The 27,375-nt window shown below is 41.0% G+C and overlaps 1 protein-coding gene across 1 annotated transcript in view; it reads right to left on the reverse strand.

Annotated features, from left to right (window-relative positions):
* mfrp (membrane frizzled-related protein) overlaps positions 1–27,375 on the reverse strand; it is a 79,436-nt gene that overhangs the window by 25,056 nt on the left and 27,005 nt on the right. Inside the window, exon 5 of the mRNA XM_052110510.1 lies at positions 11,264–11,483. Within this exon, the coding sequence (XP_051966470.1) occupies positions 11,264–11,483 (220 nt within the window). The remainder of the gene's footprint in view (positions 1–11,263; positions 11,484–27,375) is intronic.

A 27,375-nucleotide genomic window follows, 5' to 3' on the forward strand; every position in this document is an offset into this window, starting at 1 on the left:
GCATGTTTTAGCGTGTGGCTATGAAGATTTTAGGTCATTACTTTTTGGCTGGTTGATAAAAGAAATCCTCTGAGGGAGAGAGAGAGGGAGAGATGCAGGGCTGACAGGCCCTTTTTGTCTGTGTGTGTGAAAATGTCAGTTGGAATTTGAATTTCTGAACATTCCGCAATGTTAAGTCAATGGGAGTTTTTTCCGAGTTTGATCGTCATTTTTAGGAAAACCGTAAGTCCGATCAGTTAGAAAAGATATAGCACACTATTCTGGATTAGTCTGAAGGTCTGTGCCGAGTTTGGTGCCTGTAGCTTAAAAGCTCTAGGAGGAGTAGCGTATAGAAATTTCTGAGTAAGAAGAATAATAATAACTAGATGGGTACATTTCCTGAAGAAAATGTGAGTGGTGCTTGCCGTGGCAAAACTCGTCAAATAGCCTGCTTGAAAAGAACAGAAATTGTGGTCATAAATAAATCAACCCAGAAGTCTGTATAATTTTCTGGTGCAGAAATATGTGATTTGTTACTAGGTTGCTAGGGTAAGCCCATGTGGTTGCTATGCAGTTAGCAAGGTAATACAATACATGGCTCCTTTCCATCCTGAGTGAAATAAGTCAACCCAAAAATCTGTACTGTTTTCTGGTGCAGAGATATGTGATTTTTTACTCGGTTGCTAGGGTAACCCCATGTGGTTGCTAGGCAGTTACCATAGTGATACTTATCAAGTCTCCTTGCTATCCAGAGTAAAATCAGTCAACCAGGAAGTCTCTACGATGTTCTGATCCAGAGATATGTGATTTGTTATTTGGTTGCTAGGGTAACCCCTCCTTGTTGCTAGGCAGTTACCATAGTGATACTAATGAAGTGTCCTTGCCATCCTGATTGAAATAAGTCAACCCGGAAGTCTCTACGTTTTTCTGATGCAGAGATATGTGATTTGTTACTCGGTTGCTAGGGTAACCCCATCTGGTTGCTAGGCAGTTAACATAGTGATACTTATCAAGTGTCCTTGCCATCCTGATTGAAATAAATCAACCCAGAAGTCTCTCTGATTTTCTGGTGCAGAGATATAGTTACTGCTAAACGGTTGCTAGGGTACTCTGTGTAGTTGCTAGGGAGTGGCTTGGCAGCTGCCAATCATGAATCTCCAAAGGCTGCTTGTCAGTATGAATGATATAAACCAACTCCCATGCCTCTGTGACATTCAGAATGGAAGATATCCCTCTATGGATTTTGGTTGTTAAGGTGCTCGACAATGGTTGCTAGGGAGGGGCTAGGAAGTGTTGAAGTGATGCATGATTGGCTGTTTGCTGTCCCGAGTCAAACGAGACCACCCTTGTGTTTCTATGACACTTCTATCCGGAGATATCCCTTTGATCTTTTTCAATAGAAGTCTATGGGACTTGTTGCTAAGGTGCTCTTAATGGTTGCTAGGGCGTGGCTTGATAGCTTCACAATGATCCAGAGAGACTGATTGGTTGTCTGAGTAAAATGAGCCCACCCCCTCGTCTCTATGACACTGTGATCCAGAGCTATGTTCAATACAAATCCCTATGCCTTTTCATTTCATGGGCCGTCCTACACCATTATAAGTCAATTGGGGCATTTTTGGGCAGCTCCTGCCCCCCAGGGGTGCAACTTTTACCCCATATTGAGGTATGCTCTTACAGAGCCTGCCAGCCTCTTCAAATGTGGCAAATCACACGTTTCTACGAAATCCTCGCTTGGAGCTGTGACGCGTCAAAGTTTGTCTCAATGTTAAGTCTATGGGATTTTTCGGCCGCTTTTTTGCCCCTGGGGCAAATACCGTACTCCGATCGCTTATAAAAGTCATAGCACACGTGTCCTCAATAGGCCGTTCGATTTGATACCTCATTCGTGGGTCTACGCCAAACGGTGCGGGACGAGTTAGGTGCCGAAGTTTTGTTAAGAGATATAATAAAAATAACTAGATGGGTACATTTCCTGAAGAAAATGTGAGTGGTGCTTGCCGTGGCAAAACTCGTCAAACAGCATGTTGTAACTGGAAAAGAAAAAAATTATGGTCATAAATAAATCAGCCCAGAAGTCTGTACGATTTTCTGGTGCAGAAATATGTGATTTTTTACTCGGTTGCTAGGGTAAGCCCATGTGGTTGCTATGCAGTTACCAAGGTAATACAATACATGGCTCCTTTCCATCCTGAGTGAAATAAGTCAACCCGGAAGTCTGTAGTGTTTTCTGGTGCAGAGATATGTGATTTGTTACTCGGTTGCTAGGGTAACCCCATCTGGTTGCTAGGCAGTTACCATATTGATACTAATGAAGTGTCCTTGCCATCCTGGTTGAAATAAATCAACCCAGAAGTCTGTACTGTTTTCTGGTGCCGAGATATGTGATTTGTTTCTCGGTTGCTAGGGTAACCCCATCTGGTTGCTAGGCAGTTACCATAGTGATAGTAATCAAGTGTCCTTGCGATGCTGAGTGAAATAAATCAACCCGGAAGTCTGTACTCTTTTCTGGTGCCGAGATATGTGATTTGTTTCTCGGTTGCTATGGTAACCCCATCTGGTTGCTAGGCAGTTACCATAGTGATAGTAATCAAGTGTCCTTGCGATCCTGAGTGAAATAAATCAACCCGGAAGTCAGTACTATTTTGTGGTGCAGAGATATGTGATTTGTTACTCGGTTGCTAGGGTAACCCCATCTGGTTGCTAGGCAGTTACCATAGTGATAGTAATCAAGTGTCCTTGCGATGCTGAGTGAAATAAATCAACCCGGAAGTCTGTACTCTTTTGTGGTGCCGAGATATGTGATTTGTTTCTCGGTTGCTAGGGTAACCCCATCTGGTTGCTAGGCAGTTACCATAGTGATAGTAATCAAGTGTCCTTGCCATCCTGATTGAAATAAATCAACCCGGAAGTCTGTACTCTTTTCTGGTGCCGAGATATGTGATTTGTTTCTCGGTTGCTAGGGTAACCCCATCTGGTTGCTAGGCAGTTAACATAGTGATAGTAATCAAGTGTCCTTGCCATCCTGATTGAAATAAATCAACCCGGAAGTCTGTACTCTTTTCTGGTGCCGAGATATGTGATTTGTTTCTCGGTTGCTAGGGTAACCCCATCTGGTTGCTAGGCAGTTACCATAGTGATAGTAATCAAGTGTCCTTGCCATCCTGATTGAAATAAATCAACCCGGAAGTCTGTACTCTTTTCTGGTGCCGAGATATGTGATTTGTTTCTCGGTTGCTAGGGTAACCCCATCTGGTTGCTAGGCAGTTAACATAGTGATACTTATCAAGTCTCCTTGCCATCCTGATTGAAATAAGTCAACCCGGAAGTCTCTATGTTTTTGTGATGCAGAGATATGTGATTTGTTACTCGGTTGCTAGGGTAAGCCCATCTGGTTGCTAGGCAGATACCATAGTGATACTAATCAAGTGTCCTTGCCATCCTGATTGAAATAAGTCAACCCGGAAGTCTCTACGTTTTTCTGATGCAGAGATATGTGATTTGTTACTCGGTTGCTAGGGTAAGCTCATCTGGTTGCTAGGCAGTTACCATAGTGATACTAATGAAGTGTCCTTGCCATCCTGATTGAAATAAGTCAACCCGGAAGTCTCTATGTTTTTGTGATGCAGAGATATGTGATTTGTTACTCGGTTGCTAGGGTAAGCCCATCTGGTTGCTAGGCAGTTACCATAGTGATACTAATGAAGTGTCCTTTCCATCCTGATTGAAATAAGTCAACCCGGAAGTCTCTACGTTTTTCTGATGCAGAGATATGTGATTTGTTACTCGGTTGCTAGGGTAACCCCATCTGGTTGCTAGGCAGTTACCATAGTGATACTAATCAAGTCTCCTTGCCATCCTGATTGAAATAAATCAACCCAGAAGTCTCTCTGATTTTGTGGTGCAGAGATATAGTTACTGCTAAACGGTTGCTAGGGTACTCTGTTTAGTTGCTAGGGAGTGGCTTGGCAGCTGCCAATCATGAATCTCCAAAGGCTGCTTGTCAGTATGAATGATATAAACCAACTCCCATGCCTCTGTGACATTCAGAATGGAAGATATCCCTCTATGGATTTTGGTTGTTAAGGTGCTCGACAATGGTTGCTAGGGAGGGGCTAGGAAGTGTTGATTTGATGCATGATTGGCTGTTTGCTGTCCCGAGTCAAACGAGACCACCCTTGTGTTTCTATGACACTTCTATCCGGAGATATCCCTTTGATCTGTTTCAATAGAAGTCTATGGGACTTGTTGCTAAGGTGCTCTTAATGGTTGCTAGGGCGTGGCTTGATAGCTTCACAATGATCCTGAGAGACTGATTGGTCGTCTGAGTAAAATGAGCCCACCCCCTGGTCTCTATGACACTGTGATCCAGAGCTATGTTCAATACAAATCCCTATGCCTTTTCATTTCATGGGCCGTCCTACACCATTATAAGTCAATTGGGGCATTTTTGGGCAGCTCCTGCCCCCAGGGGTGCAACTTTTACCCCATATTGAGGTATGCTCTTACAGAGCCTGCCAGCCTCTTCAAATGTGGCAAATCACACGTTTCTGCGAAATCCTCGCTCGGAGCTGTGACGCCTCAAAGTTTGTCACAATGTTAAGTCTATGGGATTTTTCGGCCGCTTTTTTGCCCCTGGGGCAAATACCGTACCCCCGATCGCTTATAAAAGTCATAGCACACGTGTCCTTAATAGGCCGTTCGATTTGACACCTCATTTGTGGGTCTACGCCAAACGGTGCGGGACGAGTTAGGTGCCGAAGTTTTGTACGGAGATAGAATAATAATAAAAAGAAGAAAAATAAAAATAAAAATAAGTATGTGAGATTACAATAGTGATGCTTTGCAAGCACCACTAATAAAAAGTATAATAAGTATGTGAGATTACAATAGTGATGCTTTGCAAGCACCACTAATAATAAGTATGTGAGATTACAATAGTGATGCTTTGCAAGCACCACTAATAATAAGTATGTGAGATTACAATAGTGATGCTTTGCAAGCACCACTAATAATAAGTATGTGAGATTACAATAGTGATGCTTTGCAAGCACCACTAACTAGATAGGTACATTTCCTGAAGAAAATGTGAGTGGTGCTTGCCGTGGCAAAACTCGTGAAATAGCATGCTTGAAAAGAACAAAAATTATGGTCATAAATAAATCAACCCAGAAGTCTCTACGTTTTTCTGATGCAGAGATATGTGATTTGTTACTCGGTTGCTAGGGTAAACCCATCTGGTTGCTAGGCAGTTACCATAGTGATAGTAATGAAGTCTCCTTGCCATCCTTATTGAAATAAGTCAACCCGGAAGTCTGTACTATTTTCTGGTGCAGAGATATGTGATTTGTTACTCGGTTGCTAGGGTAACCCCATGTGGTTGCTAGGCAGTTACCATAGTGATACTTATCAAGTCTCCTTGCTATCCAGAGTAAAATCAGTCAACCAGGAAGTCTCTACGATGTTCTGATCCAGAGATATGTGATTTGTTATTTGGTTGCTAGGGTAACCCCTCCTTGTTGCTAGGAAGTTACCATAGTGATACTTATGAAGTGTCCTTGCCATCCTGAGTGAAATAAACCAACCCAGAAGTCTCTACGTTTTTCTGATGCAGAGATATGTGATTTGTTAATTGGTTGCTAGGGTAACCCCATCTGGTTGCTAGGCAGTTACCATATTGATACTAATGAAGTGTCCTTGCCATCCTGGTTGAAATAAATCAACCCGGAAGTCTGTACTCTTTTCTGGTGCCGAGATCTGTGATTTGTTTCTCGGTTGCTAGGGTAACCCCATCTGGTTGCTAGGCAGTTACCATAGTGATAGTAATCAAGTGTCCTTGCGATCCTGAGTGAAATAAATCAACCCGGAAGTCAGTACTATTTTCTGGTGCAGAGATATGTGATTTGTTACTCGGTTGCTAGGGTAACCCCATCTGGTTGCTAGGCAGTTACCATAGTGATAGTAATCAAGTGTCCTTGCCATCCTGATTGAAATAAGTCAACCCAGAAGTATGTACGTTTTTCTGATGCAGAGATATGTGATTTGTTACTCGGTTGCTAGGGTAACCCCATGTGGTTGCTAGGCAGTTACCATATTGATACTAATGAAGTGTCCTTGCCATCCTGGTTGAAATAAATCAACCTGGAAGTCTGTACTCTTTTCTGGTGCCGAGATATGTGATGTGTTTCTCGGTTGCTAGGGTAACCCCATCTGGTTGCTAGGCAGTTACCATAGTGATAGTAATCAAGTGTCCTTGCCATCCTGAGTGAAATAAATCAACCCGGAAGTCAGTACTATTTTGTGGTGCAGAGATATGTGATTTGTTACTCGGTTGCTAGGGTAACCCCATCTGGTTGCTAGGCAGTAATCATAGTGATAGTAATCAAGTGTCCTTGCCATCCTGATTGAAATAAGTCAACCCGGAAGTCTCTACGTTTTTCTGATGCAGAGATATGTGATTTGTTATTTGGTTGCTAGGGTAACCCCATCTGGTTGCTAGGCAGTTACCATAGTGATAGTAATCAAGTGTCCTTGCCATCCTGATTGAAATAAGTCAACCCAGAAGTATCTACGTTTTTCTGATGCAGAGATATGTGATTTGTTACTCGGTTGCTAGGGTAACCCCATGTGGTTGCTAGGCAGTTACCATATTGATACTAATGAAGTGTCCTTGCCATCCTGGTTGAAATAAATCAACCTGGAAGTCTGTACTCTTTTCTGGTGCCGAGATATGTGATGTGTTTCTCGGTTGCTAGGGTAACCCCATCTGGTTGCTAGGCAGTTACCATAGTGATAGTAATCAAGTGTCCTTGCCATCCTGAGTGAAATAAATCAACCCGGAAGTCAGTACTATTTTCTGGTGCAGAGATATGTGATGTGTTACTCGGTTGCTAGGGTAACCCCATGTGGTTGCTAGGCAGTAATCATAGTGATAGTAATCAAGTGTCCTTGCCATCCTGATTGAAATAAGTCAACCCGGAAGTCTCTACGTTTTTCTGATGCAGAGATATGTGATTTGTTACTCGGTTGCTAGGGTAACCCCATCTGGTTGCTAGGCAGTTACCATAGTGATAGTAATGAAGTGTCCTTGCCATCCTGAGTGAAATAAATCAACCCGGAAGTCAGTACTATTTTCTGGTGCAGAGATATGTGATTTGTTACTCGGTTGCTAGGGTAACCCCATCTGGTTGCTAGGCAGTAATCATAGTGATAGTAATCAAGTGTCCTTGCCATCCTGATTGAAATAAGTCAACCCGGAAGTCTCTACGTTTTTCTGATGCAGAGATATGTGATTTGTTACTCGGTTGCTAGGGTAACCCCATCTGGTTGCTAGGCAGTTACCTTAGTGATACTAATGAAGTGTCCTTGCCATCCTGATTGAAATAAATCAACCCAGAAGTTTCTCTGATTTTCTGGTGCAGAGATATAGTTACTGCTAAAGGGTTGCTAGGGTACTCTGTTTAGTTGCTAGGGAGTGGCTTGGCAGCTGCCAATCATTAATCTCCAACGGCTGCTTGTCAGTATGAATGATATAAACCAACTCCCATGCCTCTGTGACATTCAGAATGGAAGATATCCTCTATGGATTTTGGTTGCTAAGGTGCTCGACAATGGTTGCTAGGGAGGGGCTAGGAAGTGTTGAGGTGATTCATGATTGGCTGTTTGCTGCCCCGAGTGAAACGAGACCACCCTTGTGTTTCTATGAAACTTCTATCCGGAGATATCCCTTTGATGTCTTTCATTAGAAGTGTATGGGACTTGTTGCTAAGGTGCTCTAAATTGTTGCTAGGGCGTGGCTTGATAGATTCAAAATGATCCTGAGATACTGATTGGTCGTCTGAGTAAAATGAGCCCGCCCCATTGTCTCTATGACACTGTGATCCAGAGCTATGTTGAATACAAATCCCAATGCCATTTCATTTCATGGGCCGTCCTACACCATTGTAAGTCAATTGGGGCATTTTTGGGCAGCTCCTGCCCCCAGGGGTGCAACTTTTACCCCATTTTGAGGTATGCTCTTACAGAGCCTGCCAGCCTCTTCAAATGTGGCAAATCACACGTTTCTGCGAAATCCTCGCTCGGAGCTGTGACGCGTCAAAGTTTGTCGCAATGTTAAGTCTATGGGATTTTTCGGCCGCTTTTTTGCCCCTGGGGCAATTACCGTACCCCGATCGCTTATAAAAGTCATAGCACACGTGTCCTCAATAGGCCGTTCGATTTGACACCTCATTCGTGGGTCTACGCCAAACGGTGCGGGACGAGTTAGGTGCCGAAGTTTTGTACGGAGATAGAATAATAAAAAGTATAAAAATAAAAATAAGTATGTGAGATTACAATAGTGATGCTTTGCAAGCACCACTAAAAATAAAAAGTATAATAATAAGTATGTGAGATTACAATAGTGATGCTTTGCAAGCACCACTAATAATAAGTATGTGAGATTACAATAGTGATGCTTTGCAAGCACCACTAATAAAAATAAAAATAATAAGTATGTGAGATTACAATAGTGATGCTTTGCAAGCACCACTAATAATAAGTATGTGAGATTACAATAGTGATGCTTTGCAAGCACCACTAATAAAAATAATAAGTATGTGAGATTACAATAGTGATGCTTTGCAAGCACCACTAATAAGTATGTGAGATTACAATAGTGATGCTTTGCAAGCACCACTAATAATAATAAGTTTAAATAGGATTTCAGTAAGTTGGCTTTCACAAGCCAACTTAATAAGTTTAAATAGGATTTCAGTAAGTTGGCTTTCACAAGCCAACTTAATAATAACTAGAAAAAAAAGTTCGTCGAGACAAACTTTAAGTTGCCTTGTGAAAGTTTGGACCAGAAAGTTTGAAGAAGTTTAAAGTAGTTTGAAGTTTAAATTATTTTAAATTAGTTTAAAGTAGTTTATAGTTTAAAGTAGTTTGAAGTTTAAAGTAGTTTATAGTTTAAATTAGTTTAAAGTTTAAATTAGTTTATAATTTAAAGTAGTTTGAAGTTTAAAGTAGTTTGAAGTTTAAAGTAGTTTGAAGTTTAAAGTAGTTTGAAGTTTAAAGTAGTTTAAAGTAGTTTGTAGTTTAAAGTAGTTTCAAGTTTAACTTAGTTGCTAGATAGATAGACACGTTTTTAGCATGTTTTAGCACTTTGCTAGGCGATGCTAGCATGTGTTAGCATGATGCTAGCACGTTTTTAGCATGTTTTAGCACTTCGCTAGGCGATGCTAGCATGTGTTAACATGATGCTAGCACGTTTTTAGCATTTTTAGCACTTCGCTAGGCGATGCTAAGCATGTGTTAAGCATGATGCTAAGACGTTTTAAGCATGTTTTAAGCACTTCGCTAGGCGATGCTAAGCATGTGTTAAGCATGATGCTTAGCACGTTTTTAGCATGTTTTAAGACTTCGCTAGGCGATGCTTAGCATGTGTTAACATGATGCTATAGACGCTTTTAGCATTTTTTAGCACTTCGCTAGGCGATGCTAGCATGTGTTAAGCATGATGCTAAGCACGTTTTTAAGCATGTTTTAACACTTCGCTAGGCGATGCTAGCATGTGTTAGCATGATGCTATAGCACATTTTTAGCATTTTTTAGCACTTCGCTAGGCGATGCTTAGACGCTTTTAGCATGTTTTAACACTTCGCTAGGCGATGCTAAGCATGTGTTAAGCATGATGCTTAGACGCTTTTAGCATGTTTTAAGCACTTCGCTAGGCGATGCTAGCATGTGTTAACATGATGCTAAGCATGTTTTTAGCATTTTTAAGCACTCGCTAGGCGATGCTAAGACGCTTTTAAGCATGATTTAGCCCTTCAGCTAGGCGATGCTAGCTTGTGTTAGCATGATGCTAAGACGCTTTTAGCATGTTTTAGCACTTCGCTAGGCGATTTTAGCATGATGCTAGCACATTTTTAGCTTGTTTTAACACTTCGCTAGTCAATGCTAAGCATGTGTTAAGCATGATGCTAAGCATGTTTTTAGCATGTTTTAGCGTGTGGCTATGAAGATTTTAGGTCATTACTTTTTGGCTGCTTGATAAATAAATCCTCTGAGGGAGAGAGAGAGGGACAGATGCAGGGCTGACAGGCCCTTTTTGTCTGTGTGTGTGAAAATGTCAGTTGGGATTTAAATTTCTGAACATTCCGCAATGTTAAGTCAATGGGAGTTTTTTCCGAGTTTGATCGTCATTTTTAGGAAAACCGTAAGTCCGATCAGTTAGAAAAGATATAGCAACTCGAGTCAGAACAGTTTGAGTGTCTGAGCCGAGTTTGGAGTATGTGGAGTTAAAGCTCTAGGAGGAGTTAGATATAGAAATTTCATCGCTAAGAAGAATAAGCGGAATAATAATAAGTTTAAGTAGGATTTCAGTAAGTTGGCTTTCACAAGCCAACTTAATAATAAAAATAAAAAGTATAATAAGTATGTGAGATTACAATAGTGATGCTTTGCAAGCACCACTAACAATGGTGATGTTCTGACTCATAAAAGATGCTCATTTATCGCCACCTACTGGAGCACATATGTATTGTCATTGGGATAAATCAAATCTCTGTACTGTGGTCATTACTCTAGTTTGGAACGCCAAGCACACAAGTGGAGTGATACAAACAGTAAAGTTTACCAGTACTGTTGGACTCCTATATCAATACTCTTGAAATCTCATCCAATCAGAAAAAAGTAATTTAATTTGGATTACTGTGCATATGCACAAGACTAATCAGTAGATATGGGATTTAGCGGCCAGCAGTGGGGAGTGAAGTATAGTAGCCTATAGAGAGCTGCTTGGAAAACAGTAACCTGCTAGAACACAATTATTTTTCATTAAGAGAGACGGATGGTCACTGAAGTTCAAGGATTCTCCACAGCGGCCTAAATGGACAATGTTGTCAGGACTTCTCCCCCTATGTCATACTTTATTTATGTTCTGATTATTAACCATTAATATGACTTAAATTTGGTTTCAAATGTGGTTTCAAGCCTATTAGTTTGAGGAAAATTGCCCAGATCTTCTTCTGACATTTCGGTTTTCAGAAAGTTAAGTCTATGCCTATGCTGTTGCGAAATCATCATTTGGTGGCACTCGAGGAAGGTTCATTCTTAAATGTGAATTGTGGAGAGAGTTCAGTGTTAATTTTATTTGTGTGATGTGTATCAATATTTTTAAGAATAATTGCATGTAAAATAATGGCACACTTATTAAGACTACTACTAAATATTCTAAAAATGCTAAATAGTGCTGAATGACAGCCTAGTGGGTCTCGGTGTAAATGAAGTGTGGGCAAACCTTGTCACAGCAGAGGTCTTCTCTGTCTGCTCTCTAACCTCTAACCAATCAAACAAGCAAGGAGAAGGACCCTCGATAGCCAGAGATGACACATGGATCTGCACGAGGTAAGGAGGAGACACCCTGATCACCCACACACAGTGAGAATCTGGAGGGTACAGGTCAGGGTGGTTTGGAGAGCTGAGAGTGCCCTCAGAATCCGTCAACATGCCACCACATTCTGACAGAGCAGAAAAAAAACTTACAACCAATAACACAACAAATAACGTTTAAATGAATTACATTAACTTGTAACAGGGTAATTCACAACATGTGTGCACCATTCAGAATTGAATTCATAATGTCAATTCACATCCATTGCAATTCCTGAATTTGAATGGAATTTTAAATGAGTTAGTAAAAAGAATCAACTTTATTGCCAAGTGTTCTCACGTACACAAGGATTTTTTTTTTTTTGTGATAGAAAAAGAAAGTGCACACAGAACATTACAGTGAGACAAAGAATATAAAACAAGGTAAGATGTAAATAGACATACAAATAACAGGACATGAATGGCGTATGAACATGTACAAGTGGTAATGCATGTGCAAGGTAAGGGTATGTAAAGATATTGAATTAAATATGTGAATTTACATATGTATATGAGATATGCGTTTACATTAATGCATTATGGGGGAGTCCTGAGGCAGTTTAATAGTTCATGTAGAAAATGGCCTGAGGGTAGAAACTGTTCTTGTGCCTGGATGTCCTGGCACTCAGTGCTCTGAGCGCTGGCCAGAGGGCAACAGGTCAAAGAGAGAGTGGCCAGGGTGGGTGGGGTCCAGAGTGATTCTACCTGCACATTTCCTCACTCCTGAAGTCTACTATCTTCTCCACTGTTTTGAGCGTGTTCAGTTCCAGTTTGTTGTGACTGCTCCCGACAGCCAGCTGCTCAACCTCCCGTCTGTATGCAGACTCGTCACCATTGATGATGAGGCCGATGACTGTCATCTGCAAACTTCAGGAGCTTGACAGTGGGGTCCTTTTCAATGTAGTCATTCTTGTACAGGGAGAAGAACAGTGGAGAGAACGCATCCCTGAGGAGCACTAATGCCAATAGTGAGGGTCCCGGATGTGAGTTGCCCCAGTCTCACTAGCTGCTGACTATCTGTCAGAAAGCTGGTGATCCATCGACATATTAGGGTGGGCACAGAGAGCTGGGTCAGTTTGGTTGAGAGAAGATAAAGCATGATGTTATTGAAGGCTGAACTGAAGTCCACATATAGGATCCTAGCATAAGTCCCAGGTCTGTCGAGGTTTTGCAGGATATAATAGTCCCATATTGACAGCATCATCCACAGACCTGTTTGCTCAGTAAGCAAACTGAAGGGGGTCTAGCAGGGGTCCAGTGATGTCCTTCTGCAAGGTAGGCAAAAACCAGTCTCTAAAATGACGTCATGACAACAAACGTGAGAGTGACAGGTCTGTAGTCATTAAGTGATTTTTTTTTGGGAACTTCACACTGCAGGTGTGAGACTGGGGTTTTTCAAACCTGCTTGATGCTTTTCAGGCCTTTCCACACAGATGTAGGATTGTTGGCTGAAAACTGTATTTTAAGCTTTTCTGAGTAGTTTCCTTTAGCCACTCTGATTTCCTTAGTCAGTGTGTTTCTGGCCTGATTATACAATATTTTATCCCCTTTTCTATAAGCATCATCTTTGGCATGGCAAAACTGTAAACCATGGTTTATCGTTACAAATGACTTGCTCGTATCATCTGATCATGGCTGCATTTTTCTTCTAGTGCTTTCAGATCTTGGTGTTGCCATCAAAACCATAGATCACAAAATGTTCTTGAATAGGATTGAGAATTATGTTGGCATTACGTTTGTGGGCTACTACTTAGCAGGCCGCTACCACGTTGTCTGTATAAATGAGATATTCAAATCAAACAAAAGTTAAGTATAGAGAGCCACAGGGATCAGGCCTCTGTTTTTCTCCATGTATATGCTTCCACTGGGAGATATTATATTATCAGGAATCGTGGAATAAGTTTCCTCTGTTATGCTGATGATACCCAACTTTATATTTCTTCAAAACCGTTTAAATTTGACAATTCTCCAAAGATTGGATGGCCAGAAATTTCCTTCTACTCAACTCTGACAAAACAGAGATACAAATTATTGGACAAAAAACTATCATTTATACTGTAATAAACAAAAAAATATAAATTGACTCTCGATGGATGTAGTGTTACATCATCTTCTACAGCGAAGACCTTAGGTGTTCCAATCTGTCCTTTGAAAATCAAATTGCCAATGTTTGTAGAACAGCATTCTTCCACCTCAGATATACTGCTAAGTTATGACAAATGCTCTCTGTTGCTGATGCTGAAAAACGAATTCATGCATTCATGACCTCAAGACTAGATTATTGTAATGCATTACTGGGAGGATGTCCAGCAAGATCAATAAATAAACTTCAATTGGTTCAAAATGCAGCAGCCAGAGTGCTGACGAGAACCAAGAAATCATGTTAGCCCTATTGTGTCATCGTTACATTGGTGTTGGGGCTTTGTTCAGGAGCGTGTTTGGTTTTTAGCAATAATTATTAAAGATAATTAATAATTATTAAAATCAATATAACATTGATTAGAATCAACACTAGCTTATTAATTCTTCAAATCAACAATCATCAAAGACAACTATTAATTATTAAAATCAATAGAAAATGTATTAGAATCAACATTAGCTTATTAATCCTTTAAATCAACAGCTATCAAAGATAATTATTAATGATCAAAATCAATGGAATATTAATAAGGATTATTAATGCCGGGACACCACCCTGGAATCAGGGACTAATAACCAGACTGTATAACAGTATCAATATAGGATTGTTCTCTTAGGGAAGTCAACGTCAGGAGAACATTGACATTCAAAAGGAAAACAATGAAGGCTTAAATCCGAGCACTGACATCCCCTACCAGCCATTGGCACAGATGCATGCAGAATAATACCAAAACACTTCTCTTTAAAGTATAACTACCTTTATTGATGCAGTAATATCAATTAATAATCAATACAATGCAGTTGATAAACTTCCGACTTCCAACTACAAACTAAACAGTAACATGATTATGTATGGTAACAATAATAACTTTAATATATGAGAGGAGGGTAGAGATGTGTGTGTGTGAATGGGTTTATGTGTGTGTGTGTGTGTGTGTATGTGTGAGCGTGTATTTATCACTTTGTGGGGACCAAATGTCCCCATAAGGATAGTAAAACCCGAAATTTTTGACCTTGTGGGGACATTTTGTCGGTCCCCATGAGGAAAACAGCTTATAAATCATACTAAATTATGTTTTTTGAAAATGTAAAAATGCAGAAAGTTTTCTGTGAGGGTTAGGTTTAGGGGTAGGGTTAGGTTTAGGGGATAGAATATAAAGTTTGTACAGTATAAAAACCATTATGTCTATGGAAAGTCCTCATAAAACATGGAAACACAACAAGTGTGTGTGTGTGTGTGTGTGTGTGTGTGTGTGTGTGTGTGTGTGTGTGTGTGTGTGTGTGTGTGTGTGTGTGTGTAAGGAGAGAAGGAGTGCACAAAATGGCAGATGTGGCTCTCAAGAAATGTTTGTCACTTGGGCTCTATCGCCAAGTTATCTGTTTGCCAAATGTGTGTGCAGGTATGTTTGTGAGGGGTCGTGTGTGCATTTAGTATGAGAGAGAGAGAACAGGATAACGGCACTGAGGCCGGTTTAGCGATCGTGGGAGAGACAGCAACCATTAGTTTTATCACTCAGAGACGCGGTGAGCAGTTTGTAATCCATCCGCCACAGTTGTTGGTTCTTTAAATGGATAAACGTGTGTAAACTTCGGAAACATGTGCCGGTCTCATCCGCAATGGTGCAAATGCACAAACAGCCCAACGCGGTTGGATGGCAACACAGCAAATCTCATTCGTGGTAAGAGTAAGTTAAAGTAATACTTTGAGTATTATTAGCATCAATGAGCAGACTGTCTGTAAACTGTACAAGCACTAATCTCTGCCCTATCTCTTACTTGAGTCATGTGAGGACGTGGGTAGAATGTGTGTTTGTCCGTCATTTGACTCTGACTCAGTTCCTCAAAGCTCGGGTGATGACAGGAGGCCATTTCCTCACTTTGTTGGTGGGCGGTATGACGGCTGATTCTCGGCAGGTTGGCGGAGATATCAGTGGCATCGACTCGGTTGAAGGAGGAAGAGAAATCTTCTTTCTTCACTTCTGCAGGCAAAAGGGTGAGACGCGGATTGCTCGGTGGTCTCCTTCAGATCCGTTAGCGTGCTCGGTGGAACACGGAGAATCTCAGCTGATCCAGCGATATGGATATTGTATTGCCAAAGTTCAGGTATGTACGTTACTTCTTTTGGCAGCGAGGCTACACCTGGGAGCAGCAAGGCTGCAACTAGACACGGCAAATACTGTCGCTGGAAACAAGCTTAGGAGGAATCTCCAGAGTTTTATACTCTTGATGACTTCATGGTTGAGGGATGCATTCTGTCATGCATTTCATCCAAAATTTCACACCTAGGCGCAAAGTGAGAAATGCTTGATGGGATCTGTAGTCTGTTTGGACTCCCTTTGTTTGATTTTGGTGCCGTTTGTGTTATCAGGCTTTGAGTGTTCCTATAGGCCTCAGTCAGGCTTTATGACAGTGTGTAGGCCTGCCTTCGTCTCCTGTCTGAGCACCTGAGACCCAATGTTGACTTTGAATGGTCTAGCACTGTAGTACTTATGTGACATTCTACCACGCTACATTCCATCATGTTGGTTATGATCACAAAATTCAGGCCTGTTATAGTTCCTAAAATATCAAAATCCACATAAGGAGAAAGATCATTTTCTTATTTGGCTCCTAAACTACGGAAAAGTCCCCCTAACACTGTTCTGGATGCAGACACACTCACTCAGTTTAAGTCTAGACTAAAGTCATCTATTTAGCCAGGCATATCCCTAATTTATCCATCAACTCACAATTAAGCTGCTTTAGTTAGGTCTGCCAGAACCAGAAACATTAATCATCCTCTAAAATTCTGCAAAAGATTTTATGGCATCCATGTTATTCTATTTGTTTCCCTATCTCAATATGAATCCCGAGGTTACCAGAGTTGGACAGATCCTATTTGTCTCTGAGTGATGATGACTAAATGCAGCTGATGCCAGCCAAACATCACTTCAGTCTTTGCCTGCATCACCTTGGTCTAATGATGGACTATACTCTTAAAATGGAATACATGTGAATTTCTGCAGTTAATCCAGGCTTAATCCAGGAACTTCAAAGACATTTGTCATTGTAGGAACTCCAAGTTCGGAGATGGAAGGGAGGAGATGGAAAGCAATGATGCAGTCAAGTAAGGCTATTTATTTCTCTGCCTTCAACACTCTGTGTGCACTCTTCTCAGAGCTTTTCTCAGTTCAATCAGATCAGTGTCACACAAACTTTGTCAACATAAACTTCTCTGAGACTTCAACTTCACAGTACATATAAACTTCAATCTAAACTCTACAGCTTCACAATAAACATTTAATAAGACACGCCAGTCACTGGTCACTCGTGTTGTTCTCTCTCTCTCTCTCTCTGGCGGTGGCGTGGCCGTTTATATGCAGCTCTCCCCATGCTCACTGGAATTAGAGACAGGTGTTAGACATAATTTAGCTCAGGTGTAAGTACCCTTACCGCTTCCTCTCTCCCCAGATGGATGCTGGACCACGCCCCCGCTCCTAGTCATTAATATTACAGTTCATAAAAAATCTTTGTATAAACACTGGCCCTTAACACTTACATAGTTTACTCATTTTTAACCATGACCTGCACTGCCCATAAATAACTAATATTGGCATTATATTTATGCTGGTTAGCCAGAGGGGAACTGGCTCCCACAGTGAGCTTGGTTTCTCCCAACGTAATTTTTCTCCTTTAACCAGAATTTTATGTAGTTTTTGTGTTCCTTGCAACAGTCGCCTTCGGCTTGCTCACTGGGGTTCTAAATTAAATTATTTAAATTGTTTATTTTTATACATAATTTACAATCATATTTAATCAAACTACACAATGATGACTCAAATAATTTATAGATATTACTCTTTTCATTTCTGTTAATGCATGATTTTCTGTGTTGTGAAAAGCACTAAACAAATAAAAATTACTTGACTTGACTATTGAACGATAAAAATGCACCTAGTAGGGATGCACATATTCTCACAGAAATGTATATGTGGTGTCACAGTATCTGTGAACTCATACAGGTCTGTGGCTGCAGCTTGAAAAACACTCCAATCAGTACATGCAATCTCCAATCTTCATTATCCCACTATTTACAGTCCTTACAACAGGCTTAGCTGATTTTAGTTTCTGCATGTAGGTTGGGAGAAGATTAACCAAACAGTGATCAGAGAGTTCTTAAGCTGCACGTGGGACAGAGCTATATGCATTCTTTACAGTTTTTGAAGTGATCAAGTATATTTCTGTCTCTGGTGGGGCATGCAATGTGTTGTTTGTATTTTGGCAGTTCATGGGTGAGTTCACGGCTTTATTAAAATCTCCCAGAATAATAAAAATGAGTCCAGGTGTTGTTGTTCCATGTCTGTGATGCGATTAGCCAGCTGTTGCAATGCTGCGTTGTGGACATTTTTTTTATCAAGTTGAATATATATGAATCAAGTATAATCAATGTTAATATAGCCATTTTATTCTACAATTATTTATGATGGTCAAGCATGTATCTTACTGTCTGTGGCATATGTAGGAGTTGAATGTGCTCACATATGGTAAAACTGAGTTTCCAGTTTTGACACTAGAGAAAATATATGGTCAGGCCCCTCCACAGAAGTTTCCAATCCACGTCTTAAAAAAATTGACTGGAGTCACAGAAAAAAATTATAGATAATAGTGACATGTATGGAATATATTAGCCATGCCTTGGTAGATCATATATAAGTGGGAAGAAACCCAGTTGCTGGAGTTGATTTGCAGACTAACTATATAATATCTCTGATAATAAAGTCTATCTTCAGGCATCAAACCCCAAGACTTGAGAGTGACTTTTCACAGAGGTAGCAGATGCCATGAAAATATTGGCGACCCCGGCAGGACTGGAAAGGAACAGAAGAGTGGAAGACCACAGCGGGCTGGCTGGACAAGAAACACAAAGAGGTGGCCACCTAAAGGTAAGCATTTTTTGCTTATATAATTAGTTTGTGTTGCTTGCCAGAGTTTGCCCATGGTTTTAAGGACATTCAAAAAGCTCCTCCAAAATTAAAGAGCAAAAAGAATAAAAAGTTTCTGATTCCAGAAGAAATAATTGCATGCAATGATCTGTTTTGACTGTTAAGAGGGCCTTGATGGATAGCAGTAAATAAAATCAGATATAGTATAAAGAAGGCCTAGGTATAAGCCCTGTGGATAATGCTCTTTTGTATTGAGGAAGTGAATCACAGAGGTTTTGACTGGATAGGCAAAAATCCTGCAGGGCATTGCTTTTCACTGTGTTGAGGAAGGGTATCAGTGAGAATGTCACTCAGCGGAGTGTAGAATAGGAAAAGTGTATGTGGATGTGTAATTATCTTTGTCAGTGTCTGCGTGAGTATATCTGTGACTGTGACTGTAAGATAAAATAATCTTGTGGATAGTGGGTGCCTCCTGGACAGTCACGTGAGTGTGACTAAACAGAGGGGCACAGTTATTGTCACACTTGAGAGGAGTGGATGTGTGTATGAACCTTAAATAATAAAGGGGCAAAGGATGAGAGTATGAGCCCTAAATAATAGAGGGAGTAAGAAAGAGTATTAGCCCTAAAAAAGGGGAAAAGTATGTATGAGAATACCTGAGAGAAATCTGCCTTTAGATTGTTATGAACAGGTACAGACAGCATTAGAAAAAATGAAAGTACAGCATGAGGAAGAAACAGTATGTGAAGAAGAACTGTTAGGGCAAGTGAGAAAAGAAGAAGAGGAGATTGAAGCACAAGTAATAGAAGCACGAATAGATAGAAAAATGAGAGAAACAGGAAAATGTATAAGAGACAGATAAATTGATGAGGAAAAGAAGTAGACTATTGGACAGTAGAGAGAGAGAAAGTGAAGAGGAGTCATCATTTGTTGGAGGAAGGTGGGCACAGGGAAGAGTAAGAGGACGGATTAGACCACTGGCACAGCAACTCCCCATTTTAATTAATGGTATGCAGGTACAATTTGTGCCTTGGGCTATACAGTACCTTGAGGGGCTGGTCACTCACCTCCCTGATATCCACAAGGGGGCTAGGAAATGGATTAGAGTGTTTGAAGACCAAACAATGGGTAGACTTTTAGCTGTGGAGTACATTAAAGCACTCCTGGCAAAAATTGTAGGAGGAACAAAGATGGAAGAAATCCTTCAAGCATCTGATCTGGACAGAGCTGTGGACTCTTATTACATGTATGGAACTGTTTTTGATAATTACCGTCCAGCAGTGTGGCAGGCAATGCGTGCTGAGTATCCAACCAGTGTGGACCCTAAGGCATTAAAGTGGGAACAGCTGGGGGAAACAGAAAACCCAATCACATATGTCCAGATCCAACTGAAAAGATGGAAACTGCAAGAAACTGAAGGTAATCCAGAAGGAGACCCATTAATGTCTACATTGTTTGGAAACAGCCCTTTCAAGGTCCATCTCAAGGCCCAGTATACCCTTGGGGAGGTCCAATTCAAGGATATTAGGGATGAGTCAGCTTCCAATTTTAACAACCAATGCTGATCAAGAACCTATGCTTCAGGTTAAAATAGAGGGAAAAACCACACCCATGCTAGTAGACACAGGAGCATGTGTGAATTCAAATTATGCCTCACATCTCCCCTTGTCTGGAAAATTTGCAAAGACAATACGATTCTTGGGACAAATACAGCTAATTCCTATGGCCGCTCCAGTTTGTCTACAAACTAAAAACAAAAGTGCAACAATACCTATCCTGGTATCAAATCAGATTCTAGTTAATTTGTTAGGGAGAGGTGCATTATTTAAATTGGGACTTAAATTTGGTGTTCTCCAAAAGGAGTATATATAGACATACAGGAAATAGGTACTCAAATGATGATTTCTGAGCCAAGAGCAAATGTGTACTGGATAGGACAGATAGAAAATGACGTGAGACAGACAATTAATAAATGGTGGAAGTTTATTGAAGCACAGATTCCTGAAGCACAGTTGCCAAAATCAGAATTTCACTATATGATGATATATGATTCTGAGAGAGATGCATAAATAGAAAAGAAATGGCATCTATCCTGCTCTCAAATGTTTGCTCCCTGGACAATAATCTGGACTACATTCGACTCCAGCAGACTACGCAGCATGAGTTTAGAGACTGCTGCGTCTTTGTTTTCACGGAGAAGTGGCTCAGTCAGTGACAGAGTTCCGGAAGCCGCCATTCAGCTAGACGGGTTCGTTTCATTTCGTGCCGACAGAAATGCAGCAATGTGCGGTAAGACTCGCGGTGGTGGCTTGTGTGTTTGTGTGTCAACACGGAATGGTGCAAGAACTCTGTGCTAGTCTCTAGCTACTGCTCATCACTGTTGGAGCTTGCAGACCTTTTTATTTACCATGGGAATTCACCACTGTCATAATAACCAGAGTTTACATTCCCCCCAGCGCTAATGCTAAGGAAGCGCTTGGTGAACCGTATGGGGCTATTAGCGAATTGCAGAACGCTCACTCTGACGGACTGTTTATTGTCGCCGGAGATTTCAACCATGCAAATCTCAAGACAGTGCTCCCTAAATTCCATCAATATGTGGACTTTGCAATGAGAGGGGCGAACATGCTTGATCTTGTTTACACAAACATCCCAGGCGCATACCGGGCGGAGCCCCGCCCCACCTCGGCTACTCAGACCACATCTCTGTTATGCTAATAATTTGTGCTCGTTAGGCGCACAAAACCGCTTCAGAAGCAGGTGAAAACCTGGCCAGCAGGAGCCATCTCTGCTCTTCAGGACTGTTTTGAGTGTACTGACTGGCACATGTTCAGGGAGGCTGCAACATATGGCGACTCTACCAACTTGGAGGAATACACAGCATCAGTGATCAGCTACATCAGCAAGTGCATTGATGATGTCACTTTCTCCAAGAAAATCACCACACGCTCCAACCAGAAGCCGTGGATGACTGCGGAGGTGCGTGCGCTGCAGAGGACCCGAGACTCCGCCTTCAGAGCAGGCGAGAAGGCGGCCCTAAGAACATTAAGGGCCAAACTGTCCCGGGCCATCAGAGAGGCAAAGCGTGCACCCGCCCAGAGAATCCACAGTCATTTCCAGGACAGCGGCGACACGCAGCGCATGTGGCAGGGCATCAAGGCCATCACCAACTACAAGATCAGTTGCCTGTGACAAAGATGCCAGGTGCTCTTTCTTACCACGGCCGATGTGAGAAAAACTCTACGTAGAGTCAACCCACGGAAGGCTGCTGGACCAGACAACATTCATGGCAGAGTGCTTAGAGGATGTGCAGACCAGCTGGCAGATGTTCTTACCAACATCTTCAACATCTCTCTGAGCAGCGCCGTTGTTCCAACATGCTGACACTACCATCGTCCCCATGCCAAAGAAGTCTTCAGTGTCCTGCCTCAATGACTACTGTCCTTTTGCACTCACACCCATCATCATGAAGTGCTTTGAGAGGCTCGTCATGAGGCACATTAAGACCCAGCTGCCTCCTCACTAGACCCACTGCAGTTTGCGTATCGTCACAACCATTCAACAGACGACGCCATTGCCACCACTCTCCATCTGGAGGTGCAACGGCTAACGGACTGCCAACAACTTGTCTCTGAATGTGGACAAAACAAAAGAGATGGTTGTTGACTTCAGGAGAGCACATAGTGAACACTCTCCGCTGAACATCGACGGCTCCTCTGTGGAGATCATCAAGAGCACCAAATTCCTTGGTGTTCACCTGGCGGAGAACCTCACCTGGTCCCTCAACACCAGCTCTATTACCAAGAAAGCCCAGCAGCGTCCCTACTTTCTTCGAAGGCTGAGAAAAGCACATCTCCCACCCCCCATCCTCACTACTTTCTATAGAGGGACTATTGAGAGCATACTGAGCAGCTGCATCACTGCCTGGTTTGAAACGTTTCGGAAAGCCCTGCAGAGGATAGTGAGAACAGCTGAGAAGATCATAGGGGTCTCTCTTCCCTTCATCAAAGACATTTACATAAAACACTGCATCCGCAAAGCAACCAGCATTGTGGATGATCCCACACACCCCTCACACAAACTCTTCACCCTGCTGCCGTCTGGCAAGAGGTACCGAAGCATTCGGGCCCTCATGGCCAGACTGTGTAACAGCTTCTTCCTCCAAGCCATCAGACTCCTCAATACACAGGGACTGGACTGACACACACACACACACACACCTGTTCACCATCCAACTTTTGCACATGTCCAGAGTTGCACTTTAATTCATTGTCACTTTACCTGGCTGCTACCTCAATAACTGCTATGTCCATAGAACACTATTTCATAGTATGTTATGTTTAAATTTAGCATTTTAGAAAATGTCATCTTTTTGCACTATTCATTACAAATGTGTACTGGTTGGCGCTGCACTGTCTCTCACTGTGCCTATTGTCCTGTTCCTTTTAGTAATTTATTGTATTGTCCTGTACTTTTTGCACACGTTTGCACATGCACTTTAAGTAGAAATGTTATTTAGTCTGTGTAGTCTCATGTGGTTCTGTGTTTGTCCTATGTTGATTTATGTAGCACCATGGTCCTGGAGGAACTTTGTCTCATTTCGCCGTGTTCTGTACTAACTGTATATGGTTGAACGGCAATAAAAACCACTTGACTTGACTTGATATGTAGAGAAAATTGGAAAACAATAGATTTAGGACCAATGATGAAAAAGGCTAAACAGTGCTAATGGGAACCAACAGTAAATCCATAGATTTTTCATTCTGCTGACAAAATTTACATCAGAATTTTGGGTGGGACTATAATGATGGGTACTCATCAGGAAGTAGTCATTAATAAAAACATACAAACGCAGATGATAACAACACACAAATTGGTAGAGACTATTGATGCTGAACTGTTTAAGGAAGTGGAGCGTCAGGTACCAACTGAGTTATGGTCTCAGCATGACACAGATGTAGGAATGGTAAATTCAGCCAGCCCAATAAGCTTACAACTTAAGACAGGTGCATGCCTGCCAAGAAAATAGCAGTACCCTTTGCCAGACTGAGGCTGAAACAGGCATAAAAGACACTATTGAAGGTCTAGTGAGAGCAGGAGTATTAATGGAAACAAACAGTTACTGTAATACTCCAATGTTGCCTGTGATCAAAGCAAACAAATCTAAACGGTGCCTTGTTCATGACTTACAAACAATCAGTGATATAGTAGAGGACTGGCCAGCTGATGTTCCAAACCCACACACGCTTCTGACAAATGTCCCTCCTGATGCCAAATATTTTACTGTGATTGATAGCAGACAGTTGTTGGCATTCACATATACTGGTAAACAGTACACTTCCATTAGAATGCCACAGGGATGTAAACACTCACCACATATATTCAATCAGGTTATCAAGGCTGATTTAGCAGACCTCATGATAGACAGTACTCTGCTGCAGTATGTAGACAATGTCATAGAGATTCTATTAAAGTACTTACTAAATTATCTCAAGGAGGTCACAAGGCATCCAAAAAAAAACTACAGTATTGCCGCAGATTGAATATTTAGGATGGTTGATCTCATATGGCACAAAATCTATAGCCCCAGATAAATTAGATGGCATAAGTAAATCAACATGGCCACAAACAGTAGCACAGATGAAGACTTTCCTAGGAATGACTGGCTTCAGTTCTAATTGGATTTAGGAGGATGCAGTAAAAACATTTCCACTGATAGAAATCTTGAAACAAACATGACTGCAAAATGTAAGTACTTCACTAAGATGGAATATAGATGCGTTGCAAGCATTTGAGTCTATAGAGAAAGAGCTACAAAGGGCACCTGGCCTCTGTAATCCTGACTACACTATAATGTTTCACCTGTATGTGGCAAACAGAACTGATGGCTATGCATCAACTGTATTGATGCAAGAAACCTGCAGTGGTAGGAAAAAATAACCCTTAGTTTACTATAGCACTAAGCTGGACAATGTAGCGCAAGGTTACCTACCATGTTACCAATGTTGCAGCAGTATATTACGAATATGAGAAAGCATCTACATTAACCATGTGGTACCCAGTAACCATTTATACGCATAGTTACTAGAACAAGGAATTTTTTTTCTGAATCAAGCCCGCATTCTAGCATATTCATCACTACATACATATCTAGAAGTTACCATTAAGTAAAGTAATATAGTTAATCCAGCTGAATTGATTCCTTTGTTTATGAAGGTGAGCCACATGATTGTGTGCATTCACTAGGTTACAGCCAGATCTTGAGTCTGCACCAATCTCTGAGGCAGAAGTCACTTACTTTGTGGATGGTTCTAGTTTTTGAGATAATTTGTTAAATCAAACAGGATATTCAGTAGTAAACATTGTGTACAGCCTTGCTCTGTTCAATTAGCAGAATTAAAAGCTCTCACGACTGCATGTCAATTAGCAATGGGACAAACAGCTAATATTTTCACTGATTTATCTTATGATCATTGTGTATGTCATCTGTTTGGAGCAGTGTGGAAACAGAGAGCCTTCAAAAATAGTGATGGAACTCTCATCCAACATACTGAATAGATAGGTAAATTATTTTATGCTATGATGCTACCAAAATGATTAGCAGTCATCAAATGTCAGGTTCATAAAAAAGGAAATTACTTTGTCATTAAGGGTAACAACATAGCATATTTAGAAGCTAAAAAAGCATCAGGATGTCAGGTAGCAGTATTAGCTCAAGTAGTTTTTATAGAACCACAACCTCAGTTGGTTGATAATATTCAAATTCAACAACCTCAGTTGGTTGATAATATTCAAATTCAACAACAAGCGGGTCCTTAAAAGGAGCCAAGAAAGACACAAGATATTTGGCGTTCACATGAAGGACAGATCGTTGCACCAACCTTACTTTAAAACATTCTCATTCCAGATGTGCATGGTTTTGACCATTGTGCAAAGGGGGAAGTGGTAAGGAAAATGAAACAGCAGGGATATTGGTTTCCATACTTACATGCAATGATAGATGATTTTCTGTCCACATGTGAAAATTGTGCCAAAAACAATGTTAGGAAAGGAATAGTCCACATACCGGTACCAGAAAGACCATTCAAGCACCTGCTGATGGATTATGTGGACATGATAAAGCGAGTACAAGGCAAAAGGTATATGCTTGTGGTAATATAAAGATTTAGCAGATGGGTATAAGCAAAACCATCAGCAGATGAGGGCCAGGAACAGTAATTATATTTCTAATGAGAGAAGTAATCTCTAGATTTGGAATATCATCAGAAATAAGTTAAGAAAATGGATCAGCATTCATTCAAAAAACTGTAAAACAACTATTGCAGCAATTAAGAATAAAACAGAGACTAGGGTGTTTTTATCACCCACAATCGCAAGGGATGGGAGCAAGTGTAAATGGTACCCTCAAGGCCAAATTTAACAAAATATGTGAAAGTACTAAACTTAACTGGATTGATGCTTTACCGCTTTCACTAATGAGCTATCACATGCAAATTAACAGAAGTACGCACTTAACATCACATGAGATGCTTACAGGTTGACCCATGCCTGTGCCATATTGCAGAGGTTCCTACAAAGGACCCCCTCTAAAGCAATTGCAAATGGAACTTAGGACGTTCATAAAGAAACTAACTGCAATACATAAAGCTATCTATTTACAGGAAAAGAGGAGAAAGTGACATCTTGTCCAGTCGTCCCAGGTGACCAAGCATATTTGAGGGTATTCAGGAGAAAGTGGAATGACCAGCACCACCTGTATATCTAAACCACTGCACAAGAATTCCAAGAGTAAGGATGGAAAGAGGAGAGAGACTTGAAACAGACGATACGGAAGAAAGTGAGGAGGGACCAGAGACACAGGATGAAAGAGTGCAGAACATCAAAAGCTCAAAAAGAGTTGCACAAAGAGCTTAACAAAGTAGAGAGAATCAAGAGAGTGGAAGGAATGAGTCCAATAGCATGTCTGATGATCATCACATACCAACTGCATCTGATACTACAAGCTCAAGCCACAATCAATACCACCCAAGCTTCTCTACTACAAGCTCAAGCTACAGTCAACACCACTACTCAAAATTTCAACCATACTTCCCAACAACTGATTTTTCAGCCCTTGGTCAGACCCAGTAACAACTCAATAATAACCCCAACAGAATACTAGTTCCAAATCCACATAACTATCGAAAATGTGCTGAAAAAGTTTGTCATCTAAAAAGCATTTTAGACCCTACTGCTCAGCTGAGTGTTTGGCTTTTTCAGTTAATTATATCCTGAAGGATCAATTTAATAAACCACATTGGGGAGATTGGTGTAGATATTGAAATATAAAAGAAAAAATTCAAATAAATGTAAAAATCCCAAAATGGAACATAGATTATAGCCAAGAGTATGAGCCAGAAAGAACTCATGATATGGGAGAATTCAAGGGAAGATGTGCTAGTATTTGGTACTTAGACACAACAAATGCTTGCCAATCAAATGTACCTGTAAGAGCCCTTATTTCAAGCACCACACTTATGGCCTCCTTACCACTAGAATGGAAAGGAATATTTGTTAGAGAACGACTGATCCAGAAAATTGCCATGGCACAGTGGACATTAGGACAATTCATGAAGGAAGATAAGAAAAGAACTAAGAGCGCTTATAAAACAGATCTAAATGTGTATATAGACTCGGTTGGTCAACCCAGGGGTATACCTAATTCATTTAAGGCTAGAGATTAAGCCAAAGCAGGGTTTGAATCAATATTCATTTGGATCACACAAAATAATAACACAGAATGGACCAATTATATTTACTATAACCAACAGAGTTTTGTTAATTACACTGATAATGCTTTACCTGCATTAGGAGAAACAAGTAGAATGACATAGCAAAATAGGCAGGCTCTTAATTGGTTATTGGCAGACAAAGGGGGTGT

The sequence above is a fragment of the Xyrauchen texanus genome, chromosome 38 (genome assembly GCF_025860055.1).
Source record: "Xyrauchen texanus isolate HMW12.3.18 chromosome 38, RBS_HiC_50CHRs, whole genome shotgun sequence".
Taxonomy (NCBI): domain Eukaryota; kingdom Metazoa; phylum Chordata; class Actinopteri; order Cypriniformes; family Catostomidae; genus Xyrauchen; species Xyrauchen texanus.